General features: G+C 57.7%; 1 protein-coding gene across 12 annotated transcripts in view; it reads right to left on the bottom strand.

The window, feature by feature from the left end:
- Window positions 1–18,038, bottom strand: part of CBFA2T3 (CBFA2/RUNX1 partner transcriptional co-repressor 3) — a 112,326-nt gene that overhangs the window by 9,174 nt on the left and 85,114 nt on the right. For 10 of the 12 annotated variants that reach the window (XM_050922642.1, XM_050922640.1, XM_050922647.1 and 7 more), the window contains 4 exons: window positions 10,669–10,746; window positions 7,673–7,914; window positions 7,068–7,157; window positions 377–558 (listed from right to left, as the gene is read on the bottom strand). In XM_050922642.1, the coding sequence (XP_050778599.1) occupies window positions 377–558; window positions 7,068–7,157; window positions 7,673–7,914; window positions 10,669–10,746 (592 nt within the window). The remainder of the gene's footprint in view (window positions 1–376; window positions 559–7,067; window positions 7,158–7,672; window positions 7,915–10,668; window positions 10,747–18,038) is intronic. The other 2 variants (XM_050922644.1, XM_050922652.1) reach the window with 1 other exon arrangement.

The raw sequence follows: 18,038 nt of genomic DNA, 5'->3' as shown, positions 1-18,038 counted from the left end.
TCCTGACGTACCCCCCGATCCCAAGTGCCCCGAGGGCTGCACACGACAGGGGAAATGCTCCAGGCCATGTGACATTCCCCACTCACAGCGATCAGGAGTGGGCGCAGATCCACATCCCACAGTGCCTGGAGTCTGGCTGGGAGTGGCCCAATGTGCCTGCCATGCTGTCTGGAGCAGGGTCTCACCGCCTGTCTCCCTGGGCGCCTGAGCGTGGGCAGGGGACACGCGGGCAGAGCACTCAGGAGGCTGCCCTGCGTAACACAGTGGGGCTCTGGGAATGGCTTTTTCCTCTCCTCCTTGCTGGGTCGCTCCCGCTTGCTGCGGGCCCCGTGCTCACCACATGACACTAGCCCCGGGAGCTGGGGCAGGGTCCTACCTGTCTGGTGTCCTCCTCTTGCCAGTCTCGGTGACCTCCAGGAGCAGCTCAGAGGAGTCGATGGGGGACGAGGCGTTGGCATCAAGCAGCAGCTGTTCGTGCTGGGCCAGGTACTGGGCTGGGGTCTGCTTGGCCATGCGGGCGCAGTGGAGCAGCTCGCGCTGCAGCAAGGGCAGGTTGGCCTGCAAATGGAGCAGAGACAGAGTAAAGCCCCAGCCAGCCCAAAGGGCAAAGCCCCAGCCCCCCCCGCTCTCCCCGCTTTTGCACAGACAAGCTGTCCCAGGCTGGGCTCCATTGCCCTGCAGGGGTGGAGCATGAGACTTAGCCTGCTGGGGGCTCCTTACTCTGCGTCCCTCGCACACCTGGCAGGGCCAAGATAAACGGCAGAGGATGATGGCCTGATAGGAAAGGAGGAAGTGTGAAATGCTGGAGCTTCCTCAACCGCTGCTGGCTCTGCCAGAGCAGCCCCCAACGCAAGGATACCATCTGCCTTGTCTGAACACACGGCCAAGAATTCACCGCCCTTGGCCAAACCGCCCATGTGGGTAAGTGCCCAGGTCTCTGGCCCTCGCGCAGCCGCGCTTCCCAATCCCCAGGCATTGCTGAGGATCAAGGGGGTGTAGAACACCCTTCCCCCGAACCAGCATAATGAGGTTCCCTCCCTCGAACCCCCAGTACCGGCCGGCATGGCCTGAGCCTTGGCTGTGTTAGAACACGACATGAGGATTCTTCTACACTTCTAGCCAGGAGACGTGGGCGTTACCCCATAACTACTAGCTGCAGGGTTTGTGGCACTTTCCTTGGAAGCACATGGCCACTGCCAGGTATTGAACGCTGGAGTAGCTGGATAATGGACTGATCTAAAATGGGAATTGCTATGTTTGGGAAAACCTCCCCTGGTAACAGCAAAAGACATTTGCTAGCATATGGTCGGAATCCCAGCTGTATGGGTTCAACCAAGGCACCCGGACTAAGGCCTCCCTCTGTGCTTTCATCCCCTCCTTAGCCATCAGAGTCAAGGGCTGGAAGCTGATCGGGCTTTGGAAGTCCCAAGAGTTTCCGTAACCGGCAGGCATCACTGCCATTTGCTCCCATCCCATGATGGGATGCTGCGGTTTGAACAACTCTGTTAATCATTTTGGGGCCAGGTCTGCTAGCCTTACTCACCCTGAGGAGCACCTTACTCATGAAGTAGCTCCACTGATTGCACTGTTACGGAGTAATGTGCTGCTAATTTGAATGAGGGGTGACAGAATCAGGCCCACATACAGCCTGGCTAGGGAATGGGCTTCCCCCATCCCCCGACCTGGAGAAGGATTCTAAATCACTTGGGGCCAGACCCAACCCCAGCCGAGGGGAAGGAAAGGCCCCTGTTGGATTTCAATGGGTGTTGGATCTGGCCCACAGATGCCACAGTGATGGGCACCAGACAGCCCCCGGGGGTAAGACAAACACAGATTACAAAAGCCCAGGGCTTCTCCTGCGTATCAGCACATGTGGCTTATACAAGCTGCGTCCGCTCCTCCAGTACCACGGCCACTCATAGTGCCACGTTTACTTTCCATTAGCGGCTTTGGAGGTGCTCCCAGCCACACCGCCACCCAGGCTCGAGCCCTGCACAGGGCAGACCGGGGAGCCCCACCTGTCCCTGTGGGGGGCCGCAGCTCGGACACCAGGAGTCGCTCGCCTCTCCAGTGTGTGTGTTTGCAGGGGAGGAAGGGTTTGTAAATAAACTACCCCACCCATTGAGTTTCTCAGGGAGCTTCCACCCCGAGAAGAGCATCCAAAGCACAAGTGATTAAGCAGCAGAAACACATTTTTATCCAAGCACTTTTGCTGCCAGCCCCGGTTTTCTATTTAGGCAGCTGATCCTCAGCCAAATCACCATCTGTTGAACATGTTAGCGTGTGAGCTGAGAAAATGTGCTGCTGTAGATTTGAGGGCAGCATGCCCCTCCCTCCCACCCCACTAGTTCCCCCTCTCCCCAGTTAAATAAATAATTTTTTAAAAATCGGAGTCTGGGAAACACACTGGGGCTGGCTGGTTGCAGTTAGCGTAATGAGAAGCAGCTGGCGTCCTAGGTGGAAACAGCTGGGAGCAGGGTGCCAGGGGATCAGACAGCACAGGGAGTGTTGTCAAACGGCTCCTCTGGCCAGAGAACCGCTGAGTCTCACTTGGGAACTGCAGAAAGGAGCCGGATTTTCAGAGCGCCCCAGGACCTGATGTCCAGGAGCACCAGGCACAGAGGTGCCACGGAAGCCAAGTTTCTCCAGGGCACTGTCACATCGGTCTCTGTCCAAGGATCTGGAGCTGAGCCTTCCCGGCAGGGAGCACTAGCCCTCTCTGATGGGCATGTAGCTTGGAGGAGAGGACAGCATCTCCCGGAGCAGGGCAAGAAGCAGCCCGTTACCCTCCATGCTGAGGCGCTTGATCTCTTCTAGCTTTGGACGCAGAGGAAGAAGCATCAGAAACTGCAGGTCCTGCCCAGTGCCCAAAACATGGATCCCCCAGTTGGCAGGGCTGTGCTACCCCCTGTGCCCAAGTTGCTCAGGGCTTAGGCAAGTGGGTACGACTGCCCGACCAAGCGCACTGCAGGCAGTGGAGAGACTAGGTCCACTTGGAGCTCCACCCCAAGAGGCAGATCAGCAGCAATGTCCCTGATCCCCTCTCCTTCCCTGGGCCGCACTGGCCGCAGCCGTCTGAGGGGCTGCTGTGCCGGGCCCAGGCACGGAATGCAAAGGGACACAGGGAGGATCAGGGGAAAACACAACACAGACTCACAGAGCCAACTCCTTGCCCCGCGGTAATAAATCCCTCGCCATCTACAGCACTTTCCATAGCCCACAAAACTCAACTGCACAGCAACCCGAGGAAGGACAGCTTATTATTACCACCCTTTCACCAGTGGGGAAACTGAGGCACAGAGCATTTAAGTGACCTGCCCAGGGCCAGAGGAGGCAGCGTCGGAGCCCATAACTCAAAGCCTGATTTTCAGAGGTGCTGTGCACCCACAGTTCCCATTGGCACCAGTCCAACTTGCGAGAGTCCAGTACTTCTGCATGTCAGGCCCTTTTTTGCCTCCCTGTGCCTCGGTTTCCCCCTCCCCATAGCAGGGAGAATAGCACCTATCTCCTGGGGGCACTGTGGGGCTCGGATTAACAGAGCCCACTCCTGCAGCCATGGAACAAAGGGCAACAGGATCCCGTCCTTCATGCTTGAGATTTTCAAACCAGTCCAGGTGACTGGCCACATAGCTTTCATTTATGTCAACGGAACCTAGGTGCCTAAACCCCCTGGACTGCTTTGACAATCTCAGCCTACGTCTCTAAAGAGCTTTGAGCGCCTCAGGCAGAAGCTCTGATTTTATACTCACTTTCCCCTCGGACAGGACGGAGGCGGGCGAACCCACCCTGCCCGATGCGGCTGCATGTGGGGCCAGCGCTGAATCGCCCCAGAGCACTCGGAAACGTTTAAACCCTTTGCTGTTTCATGGGAGTGGAATACACAGGCTCCAAGAGCGCTGGAGGCTGCTCTGGCCAGATTCCTAGGGCTAGTTCAGAGCCATCGGGATAGAACCTTGGGGCCGGGACGGGGGAGATAATAACGATGCAAGGAGGGGGACCTCCCCCCCCCCCGATTTCTCTGATAAACAAGGGCAGCTGAAGCCAGCCCCGGTGCATTGGCTGTACCGATCTGGGTTGACAGACATGCCAGGGCGCTGAGAATCCCGACAGAGCAGGGCGACAGAGCAGGCTCAGGGTGGAATTAAAAGGCAAATAGAAAAGGGAGATTTTTAATGAGTTGCACATGGTGAGCAGCTGGGCCCAGCCCCGCTTTGTGCTGCACACAGCTCTGCACGTGGGCGAGAGCGGGAGTGCACCTGTACTGAAGAGCTGCGGGACGTCCTGGGGGCTAGGGAGGGGGCAGCACAGGTTACCGGCCCTCCCCCGCTCCCACTTTCCCAAATCAACAGACTCAGCTGCGGAGCTGGAACTGCTGAGAATGGAGAGCGAGAGCCCGGGAAAGAGAGAGGGGTCGGCAACAGCTGATTTAAAGCTCAGGGTGCTCCCCGTCCGTCCAGGGCCTCCTTCCTCACCTGGGGATGCCGCCGGCTCCCAGGAGCTGCAGTATGACTGTCTGTGGGGTGAGGTCGGCTAAGTGAAGGGGGCCTTGACACGGCCCCAACGGGCAGGGCACTAATGCACTATGGTGCAAAGCAAGAGGGCTTTAAGGGTTCCCTAGCGTTAATGTCAGGGCCAAGAGTTACACCAAAGTGGGAGCCAGGGCTTGGCAATCTGAGAGGGGGAGGGTACATGGAGCCAGGCCCCTGCCCTTGTCCCCTTCGGGCCCCTGGCTGATCCTGCTCTGTCTCTCCCTGGTGTCATGGAAGAGCAGCCGTGCAGCAAGGACAGTTCCCCGCTAGCTCCCGTAGGATGTGGGAGCTACAGGTCTGGAAAACATCCTCACTTCCACGGCATGGCCAGAGCCTGAGCTCCATCCACGCAGAGCTAGCGGGAGGCACCAGCAGAGGCATCACTGAGCAGGCAGTGCGGGGTCCCTGGAGGGTTGGTTGATCCTCTTTTGCGTTCACCTCGAGAACTGGCAATGCCAGGCACCCGCCCAGACAGGGCTGAGCCAGCTGCTGAGCCCACGAAACTGGCACCACAGGTTCTCGCTGGGCAAAGTTTTCACATGGGTCCAGAGTTCTGATGCCACCCCTCCGCCAACCTGAGCGTACAACACCCTGGGTCCAGCACCCAGGGCCAGTGCTACCCTTAAGGCGAACTAGGCGGTTGCCTAGGGCGCCAAGTTTTGGGGGTGCCAAAAAGTGGTGCCCCCAATTTTTTTTTACAGCGGTTCCTCCCCGAGCGCGTGGTCACTGCTCCACTTCTCCTGCCTCCCAATCAGCTGTTTGGCGCCGCTAGCCTGGGAGGAGAATTAGAGCAGGGCTGCGTGCTCAGTGAGGATGCGAAGCAGAGGTGAGCTGGGGTGGGGAGGTGCTGCACGGCTCCCGGGGGATGGGAGGGGAGCCTCTGGGCAGGGGGGGAGCTGCCACGGGGGGTAGGGGCACCTCAGGGTGGAGAGGGGGCGGGGAGCTGCCACAGGGCTGGGGGGGGCACAAGGTGGAAGTTTTGCCTAGGGCGCAAAACTTCCTTGCACTGGCCTTGCCAGCACCCCCTCCCAACACCGAGCTGGTGCATTGACTGACAATGAGAGGGTCACGTTCAGACCCAGAGCCCAGCCAGGAACTGCTCCCAGAGGCTGCCCACATTCACCAGCAAGCCCAGCCTCAGAGTGGAAGCCAGGTGCCCCCAGCGTGAGCCGTGCTAACCCAGCATCACAGGCATTTGCAAATGAAAAGGAGGGAGTCAAACCTCAGTGGCGACATATTCCAGAGGGGTGGACCCCTGGCACTAACCTCCATGCCAGCAGCTGGGTGCTGCCTGCGAAGCTGCGGGTGCCTGCAATGAGCGAGCATGTTCCCCGCTGTTTCCATTCACCTGGGCACCACCAGCCTGAACCGGAATGGAGAGCTGGGTCTGAGGCCCTTTGAAATGCACTTGAGAATGGCATCAGTGCGTCTGTCATCGCTTTGCATCCCAGGCTGCTTAACCCTGGGAACTAGTAACAGTGTGTACCCCGCCCCGCCCCAGTGTTCACTTTCTGTTTTAAATAAACAGGGGGCAGAGATGGGTTTCTGTCCCAACGTGGCTGCCTCGGGGGGGCTTAGCTCTCCACCTGGGACTGATCAGCTGCCTCACGCTAAGGCTGGGATGAGGCCGTGGGTCCGGGGATAGCAGGAGCTCAGTTTCTGGGCAGAGTGGTAGCTCTGCAGGGGAAAGAACCCAGTTTGCATGTGACACTCAGCATGTGGCCTGGGAAAAGACAAGGGAGCAGGGGCTCACCCTGACTCTCGGGGCAGACTGGGAGTAGATAGGCCCCTGCAGGAGACCCCGAACCAGGGAAGGGACACGACTGATGTGCTGAATTTGTGTTAGTTGGGAAAAGAACCCAAAGAAAAGGGGCCTGGAAGCCCGTGGCTGGAGAGCACTCTGTGGTGCTCGGGTCCCGGGCTTACAGCGCCCCACAAAGCTTACTAGGCAGAGACGGGGCTTCCCCTTGGTTTGAAACGTCCCATGGAAGTCAAGACGCCCCCCTCTGCAGCACTGGGAAGCCAAACACGAGCACCTCGGCTAGTGCAGGGACAAAGGCCTGCTGAGTTCCCTGGTCCAAAGCTGGGGGCAGCAGAGCAGGGAATGTGCCACCCCAATGGTGAGAAGGGACCGAGTCCTTGAGAGCATGCTCCTGTGCATGTGCGTGGAGGGCGTGAGCCCAAGGAACACGGGAAGGGGTTCCTGGCTTCCTGGCTTTGAAACGAAAATTACAACATGCAGACAACCAACCCAGCACGACCCTCCCTCCCTCCAAACTCTCCTGGGCTCCACCCCAGAGCTCCCCAGCTCCATGGGATCTGTCCCCATCTGACTCAGATATTTGCATGTTCCTTGACAGGGCAGATAAATTCTTCCCATAGCCCAGGCGTCTGCTAAGCGAGCCACCCACAGCAACCATCTCCCAAGTCAAAGGGTGCCTGATGCAGCAGAGCTCCCCCCTGGCCCTGGGGTGTCATCAGGGGTTGGGGGGGCCACGGCCCTGGGCTAGGCAGGAGTGGGCAGCACGCGGGACCTACCTTCAGGAAGGGGATAACGAAGGGGCGCAGTGGGAAGTTAGTTGCCTCCTGGAGCTTGGAGTGGAACTCTTCGATGGTCAGCGTGGAGTTCTGCGAGGCAGAGAGAGGGTCAGGCTCAGAGATGAGGCACCAGCAGAGAACAGCAGCCATCTTCCCCAGCCCCTGTTCACACGGCCAGCCATTCGCTGCACTGATCCTGCTTCTCCCTCCCACCAGCCTGGGGCAGGGCCCCTCATTTCCACGGGGGTCTAGAAATCACATGGCTACTGCCACAGGCCCTGGGCTACTAGTCACACGTGGTGGGGCTGGGGCGGGGCAGAGCACTTCATCTGGACAATTCCCTCTTCACCTCTGCATTTCAGTGCAGGGCTTGAGGCCACAATGGGCAATTTGTACCTGGTGACAAATGCAGGAGAAATTCCCAGTTTTGCTGGGGGGAGAGAGCGGGAGAATTATTCCCCCTCCCCCACACACTGGAAAAATGGCAATTTTTTTCCCCAGAGCAAATTCAGGAACGCAAGTAAAAATCCCTGCGGAGCTGGCCCCACAGCTACGTCCGTCTCTCCACTGAGGCACGCCAGACAAACACGCCCCACGGAACGTACCACAAGCCCCAGCACCAGCGTGCGCACCCGCTCCCCAATCTCTGGGGAGATGTCGTTCCCAAACTGCTGCAGGGTGGTCAGGAAGCGCTTGAGTTTGCTGAGCTGCCGGGCGCCACAGGCGGGAGGGAGCTGATGGGTGGACAGGGAGGCAGTGGAGGAGGTGGCAGGCCCGTTGCTGAACCCGTTGGGGGTGGAGGGAGCTCCATTGATAGCGGTAGGGGAGTGGCTGCTTCCATTCATTACTGCAATGAGAGAGACAGAGAGACGGTCGCTGGAGAAGGCACTGGCTTCCAAGACCAGCAGCTGGCCTCTGGCAGAACACTGTAATGGGCTTCTAGCAAGTAGCGCTGCCCCCCACTGGAGAGAATCAGAACGGCTCTACTATGTGCCATAGGCTCTATACAGCCAGAAACTAATGGGGATTTTCCTTTAGCAAAGTGGGCTTTTTGGAGCAGGAGGCTGAGTTCTCATTGGCCCCACAGCATGCGAATGGTTAGCATCAGCTGAGTCGCAGCTCCCTGCAGAGAGGATGCCATGCGCAGGTCCTGTACATTAGCATCATGTTCGCATGCAGGGAAGGGAGGTGGGAAGTGGTGTCAGCACGGGGAGGGCAGGCAGCATGGGGCGTGGAGGTGTCAGCACCAGGGGGCAGGGAAGACATGTCAGCGTTTGGTGGCTACATGGTGAGTCTGGTTGCCTCACAAAGACGTGCTGCAAACAGAAGGGAACGTGAACGCCAATCGACAGCCAAGCAGCAGGGTGATCAGCCACTGTCCCCTGGGTAAATGAACGTGCCACGCAGCGGCCGTGTGCTCATCAGGCCCGATAAATCAATAACCCGCCCTGCTCCGTGAGAGACCTGGCTCAGCCAGTCATTTAACACCGGCCCAGTTAGAATGCGAGAGCCCGTCTGGAAATCCTGCCCCTCGCTGCACAGGGGGCTCTGTGTATCAGCACGTGGCCTCTGCTGGAGCAGAGCATGGACCGTTAGGTACAACTTGCCTCCCCAGCCCCATGGAGAATCAGTAGGACAGCCAGCAAGGGCTCCAGCCTGGGCTGTCACCACTGGGATGGGGAGCACTTTGCATCAGCCTCGGCAAATGCCACCTGACAAGTGGAGCGAGGGCCTGAGGCTGCTCGACTGGCTGGGATGTTTGCGGATGGTGCTGTCTAGGGGCTCGCTCCTGCATGTGCCAAGCACTTCCAAGGGCTGCTCATGCAGGGTCAAGCCCTAGGAGCCATCTTCCAAGGTGTTCAGCAGCCCCGGGGGCAGGATGAGCGCAGAGCTCTTTGGAAAATCCAGCCCTGACTAACCTCAGCCGTATATGCGGCTATCTGCAATCACTGAATGAAAGGAAGGGCCAGGCCCTGACATCTGCTTTCTAACTCTGCAGAACAATCGGCTGCATTAAAGCTGTGCCTGCATCGTTTGAACCCGCAGCAGTGGATTCTCAGCACTTACAGGCTGTGCATTTCCTAGTGTGCTGCAGAGATCAACCCCCTAGGAAAGATGTCTTCATGCCAGTCACTGCAGAGCAATCGCCCTCTCCTGTCCAGAGAAAGTAGAGAGGGGATTGTGCTGCTAGGTCCCACCTACCCCACCCTGCATCAGCCAGGGCAAGATTGTGCCAAGCCCTGGGCACTTCTGCCCACTGTCCAGCGCAGCTTGAAACAACTGAATCAACACAATTTCTGGGTAATTACACGCTGGGGGGAATCTGCTCCCTGGATAGCCCGGTCAGTTACAGGCTTTTTGCCAGTCCCCCCGCCTCTGCCTGGTCCCCACATCTCCCTGGAGCAGAAGCAGGAACCGCAGCAGGAAACAGAGAGTCACTCGGAAAAGCAGAGGGATTCCTGTTCACAGGCTCCATAACCCAGTGCATGTCCCCCGCCCCACCCCACGTGCAAATCACATCCAGGAAATTGGGGCTCCAAGTCCCCCTGAACATAGCTCTGCTGGGAAGACAAACCCCAAAGGGCCCCACAATTCACCCTGAGAAGATACAGCTGCTGAATAGCCCCGTGGCTTTCAACCTCCCCTTCCTGCGTTCACTACTAACCTGCCCCGCTGTGGTTATGCTTCTTGGAAACCAGCAGCCCTGACTCTGGTGTTTTCTCAGTCTCCCTCTCGCTCTACTACGACGCAATATCAGCCGCTTGCTAAAGAGATGCCGAAAATAACCCCCTGGCCACAACTGCTTTTATTCCAGTGACAGGTGTGTTACTAAGTTAAACTCTGCACATGGCCCCGACGGAAGGTTTGTGGACGCAGCCTGCACCCTTGTAGCCAGCTCTGCTAACGGGGGAGCAAGTGGGTTAGGAAAAAGTCCCCGTTCGAACTGAGAAGGTGAAAAATCAATGGCGGCAGCCTCCTTGAAAGCACCCACCCCGCACGCCCTCATGTGCTTACACCCACAAGCCCTGGTGGTGAATTCACTGCTCCTGCTCGGCTGGGGCTAACTGACCGCAATGGACGCAGATATCTGTGACACCAGGATAAGCTGCCAGAGTGCAGATCCCAGCACTGGTCCCACAGAAGAGTGTGTTTGCCAGTTCCCCATCCTTCCCCACAGGGGTTGCAGCATACGTATGCGGATTGCTGTGCACCACTCAATGAAAGGGCTTTTTGCCTGTGGCTGTAACTGGCTCCCCATGCCCCGGGGCTGAGTGCACAGCCCACAGAGCCGGCTCTGGACTTGGGCGCTCCCTTGATCGCCCTGTGCCTCTGTGCTTTGGGGAGGAGGCAATATCCAGGTAAAAGCAGTGCCCCACTTCACCCCAAGTGCCCCCACCCTCCCATGGGGTGGCATATCCCATCCAGCTCCTGCTTGCCACGTAGCAGAACTGTCCTGGTTCTGCCACCCAGGCACCAAGCACGGGGCAGGATGTCCCTCGCACTCACTGCAGCATTAAGGACATGGGGTTGCTCTCGGGGGGAGGGAGAGCTGAGGTGGGCTCTGGGTCTCTCATTAGAGTGTATGTTTCATTTTACTTACAAAGACAGACCATCGACCATTTCAAGCAACCATGAAAACGGCCGCGAGGCAGAAACGTTGGAGGCCCAGCTTCTTGATCTGCAAGCAAAATAAAACACACGCTAGCATGAGAGACCAGAGGGGGCAGCTTTCCACAGCACTGGGTGGGGGCTGGGCTGCTTCAGCCCCCAGCTGCTTGAACTGGAGCCGCATGGTGAAAATCCAGAGGTGAGAGACTTAATGGACTTCTCCTTGGAATGGACTGTGGGTCCCTGCCTTGAAAAGGCCTGGCCATGCTTCCTAAATGGCATTGATTGTCCGGGGATCTCCAGCACTTTGCAGGGATCCATAAAGGAAGCCTTGCCACTCCCATGCGAGGCAGTTATCACAACCCTGCCTTGGGGAAACTGAGGCACGGAGAGGGGAAGCAACTGGCCCAAGTCACACAGCGACTGGGAACAGAATCCTGCACTAGCCATTAGATAAAGTTCCTTGGATGGGGCAGAATTGCCACTGTCCCAAAGCAGGCAATTTGGGGGATAAATCCTGACCTATGAATCCAACGTGGCCCTCTAGCCTCTGGCACACCCCCCGGCTGCCTCTCTGAGTCCGACACTCTCACTAACCTCCTCAGCTTCTGCCCTGTCCCACGTCTTCCTCCCCCATGCTGTCCAGAGCCCTGGAGAGTGGTAACCATTATGTTTTCTGCTTAATAAAGTCCCCGATTTACAGGGTAAGTCTCAATGCAGACCTGAGTCAGGCGGTTTGCTAATATTCCCTAGGACTAAGTGCAAAAAGGACAACTTAAAATTCGTTTGCCTTTTTATAACCTTCATGCACGGTCAATCCATAGAGAGCATCATCCTCAGTCGCAGCGTGGCTAGGAAACACCCAGTGTGTTGGAGGAGGAGGACACCCACTCCACACAGACGCACACGCACAAGCCCAAGTACGAATTAAGAGACACCACATCTGTTTCAGAGCTCAGATTAAAAGCAAAACCCACCAGATCACAGATGATCAGAATCCGATTTCTAATTAGAGAACATCTGGTTCCAAACCCAACACTTGTACTGCCTGGGAATGCAGCTCAGGGTTAAAAACCAAACCAACCAACCCTCTTCCAAACACACCGTAAAGAGATTGGGCCTTGCCTGGATTCCCGTCAGCGGAGCAGAAGGAGCAGCTTTGCCGTTCGAAGGCTAAGCAGTCGTCAAAGGCGTTGGTGGGTTTGTTTTGGGGTTTTTTTGCTCTTAGAATTTATCAGCAAGACACTGTTCTGTTTGGTCATGAGGCAAGGCTGCCTGCTGGGCGGGGGGGCAGATCCAGGCCAGCGATTTCACAGAGTACTAGCTGTGCCAGTGCCGAGGCTACACACACACTCACATTAGTACAGTTACTCGTGGGCCATGGGCTGTGGTTTGTAGAACAGTTGTTGGCAGTGAGGGAGCTGCTCTGGACTGGAAGAACAGCTCTGGGCAGCTCCAAAGCTCGTGTCTTTCCCCAGCACCAGTTGGTCCAGCCAGGGCTGGCTCCAAGCACCAGAGCAGGAAGCAGGAGCTTGGGGCGGCTCATTGGAGAGGGGCGGTGTGACGAACTAGGAATGTTCTTAATGTTTGCTCTGAATACTGTGTTGGTGCCTCAGTGTCCCCATGGCAGTTCTTAAGTATCTGGCAGAGCAAAAGGCCAATGCACCTAAATGCCTGGCACTCTGTCTCCTAGCAACTGATGGCCTGGGCCCCTCCTCTGCAAAGGTGCCAGCTGAAGGTGTTGGAGACAAAGGGATCAGGTGACCTCCTGGCCCGGGAAAGGAGCTGAGCAGAGAGGAGGGGCTGGGAGGGGTTGTTAGTCTGGAGCTGGCTGGGGGCAGATGTGGGGGTCTGGCTCACTGACCCCCAGAATGGACCCGGCCGAGGGGTCCAGTTCTCTGTACCTACAAGCTCTGTTTTAGACCCTGTTCCTGTCATCGAATAAACCTCTGTGTTACTGGCTGGCTGAGTCACGTCTGACTGCAAAGTGGGGGTGCAGAACCCGGTGGCTCCCCCAGGACCCCGCTGGGGCGGGCTCGCTGTGGGAAGCGCACGGAGGGGCAGAGGATGCTGAATGCTCCAAGGAGAGACCCAGGAGGTGAAGATGTGTGAGCTTCTTGCCCTGAACAAGTCTGCTCCAAGGGAGAGGAGGCTCCCCAAAGTCCTGACTGGCTTTGTGGGGAGCAGTTCCAGAGCATCGCCCGGTGACTCCGTGACAACTGGTGGCAGCGGTGGGATGTACTGCACCCCGTGAATGGCGCTGCTTGCAGTAAGTGACTGGGGAGCAGTAAAACAAAGGAGGGATAATGAGGACCAGGCATGCTGAAGGCTCAGAGAGGGATGGTTTCAGGGGGCAGTTAACCTCTGGGAGTGTGTGACCAGCGAGAAGGACTGTTGGAGTAACGGGGTCCCCCTGAGGACTGCAGCGAGCAGTCTCAGGGGCGGAGGAGCTTGCCGCTCAACCCTGGGAGAGAGAAGGATTTTTGCAGTAGCAGGGTTCCCCGGGGGATTGCAGGAGCAGTCCCAGGGGTGGAGGAGTCTGCAGCTCGACCCTGGCAAAGAGGTGGTGATCACAAAAAGGGCTGGCACACCAGGGGTTCTTCCTGGAAACCATGGGGGAGCCAAGACCACGCAGGCCTGTGAGTCCAGAGCCAGTTGGGATCGGTGAAGTGATGGTCTATCACCATCTCCTTGAGAAGGACATTGTGATCCTGTGCACAAAGAGAGGGTTACGCATGGGGAAATTCACCAAGGCACAGTTAATCGTGCAGTTGGAGGAGAAGGACCGCTCTGAGGAGCAGATTCCTGGCCCAGATGGGGCTTCAAGAGGATCTGAGAGCAGCTGGAGCATCAGCCACACATCCCCGGGAGTCTGGTCCCCAATCAGACAAGAGTCTTCACGATTGGGTTCCCCATCAGGAGATTGGAGACGGATGGGATGGGAGCAGAGCCCGAGAGAGCGAGAGGACCATGAGAGAGAGCAAGAGCCCGAGGAAAAGCTGCATGAGAAGCAGCACCAGCGTGGACTGGTGATGGTGGAGCAGAGAGACATAGAGGGCTGCCCAGGGGTCAGTGGGAAAACAAGCCTGCAGGGGCGAGACCCTGGGACAGAGAGAACTGTGGTGGTGCAGCCCCAGATGCTGAGGGACTGTGGGACCTGGGTGAAGTTCCCTGGGGTGAAGCCCCTCGCCCTGCCTATGGCCCAGATCCCTGTGCAGATCCAGGAGGGGTCGGGCTGGCTTGTCGTTGGGGTTCTCCAGGATATCGGCTGGGAGGCCCTGTTCGGGGGTGACTGTCTCCCCCTGGGACAGGATCCAGGCCCTGCTCCTGTAACGGCCGAGGGTTTGAATTCAAATCCAGGGAACCAATTGGCTAGGATGGAAATGGTCAGTGAAAATGCAAATGACCTGGCTGGCAGGGGGGAGGGGCTGCTGGGCTCAGGATACCTGCCTACCTGTAACCAGCCCCCTGGGGCTGAGTGGGAGGGAGAGATGCTCCCTGCGCCCCTGCACACTGGAGAGGGGGCTCACGCTGGCTCTGATGCTGTGACCAGAGCAGAGAGCTCGCTGCCTGCCCCCACTGGGACAGCAAGGGCAGCGCTGAGCATGGGGGGAGCTGAGACCCCAGCTGAGTGGGGGGACACCCGGGCAGGGCAGGTCAGCTGCCAAACAGGTTTGCCTGGTCCAGACGTGCTGCTGGGAAGTAATTACACAGCAGGGACGGAGCTACCAGGGACAGGGCTCAGGGGGGCTGTGACCCCAGGCCCAGCCAGCGAGAGGGAGCAGGTCCCACTCCCTGCCCCAGAAGCTGAATCCCAGACCGAGCTGCAGAGGGATCCCTCCTTGGAGAAGCTGAGGGAACTTGCCGGCCACAGCGCTGCAAACCCCCTTGGGGAAGGCTGCAGGGACAGAGTCCTGCAGGAGGAGGGATTCCTGTACCGGAAATGGGCTCCCCAAGGGGAAGTAGAACTGGGGGAAATCGGGAGACAGCTGGTGGTGCCCCAGGAATCCACAGGGTTCTTCCCTTTCGAGCTGCTGGATGGGAGGAGAGTGAGGGGACCCCTGGACCTGAAGAGGAAGGATTGGATGGAGAAGGGGGAAGACCCCCGGGGGGATCTCTTCCCTGAGGTGGGAGCCAATCTCCCCATCAGGTGTTCCTCATTCAGAGTCACTGGGAAAGCAGCCCAAATCCTGGAGAGAGAGGTCAGGGACATGCTGGCTTTAAATGGGATCCAGCCGTTTTACAGCCCATGGGCCTCACCCGTGGGGCTGATCCCCAAGGGAGACAGGATGATGTGGTTTTATGGGGGCTATCAAAAGCTTAAAGCCATCACAGTGTCCGATGCCCACCCCATGCCTAGGCCTGGGGAGATTCTAGACAAGCAGAGGGCGATGGAGAACTTGGCCCTGGCAGACACTGATAACGTGCATCTTTATCCAGACCTGGGAGGAACAGGTGTCCCAGGTGAAGAGGGGGCTGGGCTGCCTCAAGGAAGTGGGACTGACGGTAAAAGCTGGAAAGTGTAAGGTGGGGACGGCAGAGGCGTTGTGTCTGGGCCACAAGGTGGGAAGCGGCTGCTCAAGCCCAGAGCTGGCCAAGGCCAAGCTGAGGGCTCTTAACCAAGGGAGCCCGAATTGCAGCCCAGAGTGCTGGGAGAAGACCCCGTCCCAGTTTGAACCCCATGGGTATTGGGGATAGCAAAAGGGTTCAAGCCACATAAACCTTCCCACATGTGGCCTGCAAGTGCCATCAAGCACACCCGACCTAAGGGAGGGCGTGAGACTGGACTGTCCTGGTGTAACTCACACCGAGGAATGGGAGAGATGCTGGGGCATCCATGGGAACGTCGGTGGGTTCGAACTTCCCCAGGTCACTGGTTAAAGTGACCTCGCTCAGTTCGGTCTCGAAGGGGGGAGAGATGTGACGAACTGGGAATGTTCTTAATGTTTGCTCTGAATACTGTGTTGGTGCCTCAGTGTCCCCATAGCAGTTCTTAAGTATCTGGCAGAGCAAAGGGCCAATGCACCTAAATGCCTGACACTCTGTCTCCTAGCAACTAATGGCCTGGGCCCCTCCTCTGCAAAGGTGCCAGCTGAAGGTGTTGGAGACAAAGGGATCAGGTGACCTCCTGGCTCGGGAAAGGGGCTGAGCAGAGAGGAGGGGCTGGGAGGGGTTGTTAGTCTGGAGCTGGCTGGGGGCAGATGTGGGGGTCTGGCTCACTGACCCCCAGAATGGACCCGGCCGAGGGGTCCAGTTCTCTGTACCTACAAGCTCTGTTTTAGACCCTGTTCCTGTCATCGAATAAACCTCTGTTTTACTGGCTGGCTAAGAGTCATGTCTGACTGCAAAGTGAGGGTGCAGGACCCGGTGGCTTCCCCAGGACCCCACTGAGGCGGGCTCGCTGTGGGAAGCGCACGGAGGGGCAGAGGATGCTGAATGCTCCAAGGAGAGACCCAGGAGGTGAAGACGTGTGAGCTTCTTGCCCTGAACAAGTCTGCTCCGAGGGAGAGGAGGCTCCCCAAAGTCCTGCCTGGCTTGGTGGGGAGCAGTTCCAGAGCATCGCCCGGTGACTCCGTGACAGGTGGCATGTCCGGGTCTTCGGTGGCAATTCGGCGGCGGGTCCCTCAGTCCCTCTCGGAGGGAAGGATCGGCCGCCTAAATGCCGCTGAAGGATGCAGCAGCGCGGTACAGCAGCTGCTGAAGTCCCACTGATCACGGCTTTTTTTTTTTTTCTCTATTTGCAGCTTGGTGTGGCAGAAAAGCTGGAGCTGGCCCTGGATCCAGTAAAGGATGTCACCTCACCCCCCCTTTGCACAAAGGGGCAAATAAAGTATGGCAAGGTGCCTGCAATTTCCTCTCCCTCCACTGGGGGCTCCACTGCTGCACGGTGCAAGCCCCCAAAGTAGGTGGTGCTGGCCAGGGGAATCCCACCGGAGTGGCTGCTGGAGGATTTCCCCACGGACTGAAAGCTCCCTCCCCTAGCAGAATCCCGGGGGATGCTCCTGCCACAGCCTTGCGAGCACAGCAAGGAGATGCCACGTGCTCCTCCCTCGGCTAGTGAGGGTGAATGAATCTGGCCCAGTAGTTTTACATTTCCAAAGTGATCAAGGCCCAGCCCCAGCCCCTAACGTCCCCTCTTGTTCCCGCTGTCTGAGGGGATTAGAGAAAGTGGCCTCCAGTCCAGTAAAGCCAAACCGATCTGTTTGCAAAGGGCTCCTCTGTGTCTGCAGGCACCTCCTGCTGCGTTTCCTCCGTCTGTGTCTCTGGAGCAGCCCGGAGCAGGCTGTTCCATGCTTATGTGACTGGCTCCTGCAGTGTGTCCCAGGACACTGCCAGACACAGCCTGCAGCCAGTGCACACCAATCCCCAGCCTTCCCCGCTTACTACACAGAGGAGGGTGGCTGCAGCAAGTGCTCTGAACTCAGCGGAGAAACTCTGCTGAAAAGGGGCAGGGCAGGGCTGCCAGGACTAGTCACGCGAGATGACTGATCCTGTGGCACCTGTGAATGGAAGCGGGGAAGGCGGATAGCGGGGCTGGGGTGGACTCAGGTGTGTTGCAGAGACACTGCACAAAGCCCTTGTTGAGCACCAGAGCCCTCCCAGCTTTGTGGGTTAGCTCTGGAGCATTCCTGGAGCAATTCCCTAGCACTTCAGTCGCTGTCTGTGCACTCTGACACCTGCGCTCTGTCAGGGATGTGCCAGAACGTGGGTCTGTGTGCAACCAGCTTATGCGCTTTCTACGTTAACACCATCCGTCTATGGCACAGGAGAGACCTGGAGCATTCCAACTACGGCTCTGCAATAATTGGGGCCCTACCAAATTCACGGCCATGAAAAACGCATCCTGGACCATGAAATCTGGTCCCCACCCCCCCTAAGAAAATTGGTCTTTTATGTGCTTTTACTCTGCACTGCACAGATTTCACAGGGGAGACCAGCGTTTCTCAAGCTGGGGGCCCTGACCCAAAAGGGAGTTACAAGGGGTCACAAGGTTATTTTAGGAGGGTTGCGGTATTACCACACATACTTCAATGCCTTCAGAGCTTGGCAGCCGGAGAGAGGTGGCTGTTGACTGGGCGCCCAGCTCTGAAGGGGGCACCCCACCAGAAGCAGTGCAGAAGTAAGGGTGGAAGTACTGCAGCCCCCCCGAAATAACTTTGCAACCCCCCCATCTCCTTTTTGGGTCAGGAGCCTACAATTACAACACCGTGAAATTTCAGATTTAGATAGCCGAAATCGTGAAATTTATGATTTAAAAAATGACTGTGAAATTGACCAAAATGGACATTGAATTTGGTAGGGCCCTAGCTATAATACTCCCTAGCTCTTCTATAGCCCTTTGCACCAGCAGATTTCAAAGGG

Source organism: Gopherus flavomarginatus, chromosome 14, assembly GCF_025201925.1.
Source record: "Gopherus flavomarginatus isolate rGopFla2 chromosome 14, rGopFla2.mat.asm, whole genome shotgun sequence".
Taxonomy (NCBI): domain Eukaryota; kingdom Metazoa; phylum Chordata; order Testudines; family Testudinidae; genus Gopherus; species Gopherus flavomarginatus.
The sequence above is the reverse complement of the archived record's forward strand: the minus strand, read 5'-3'. Positions and strand labels throughout refer to the sequence as shown.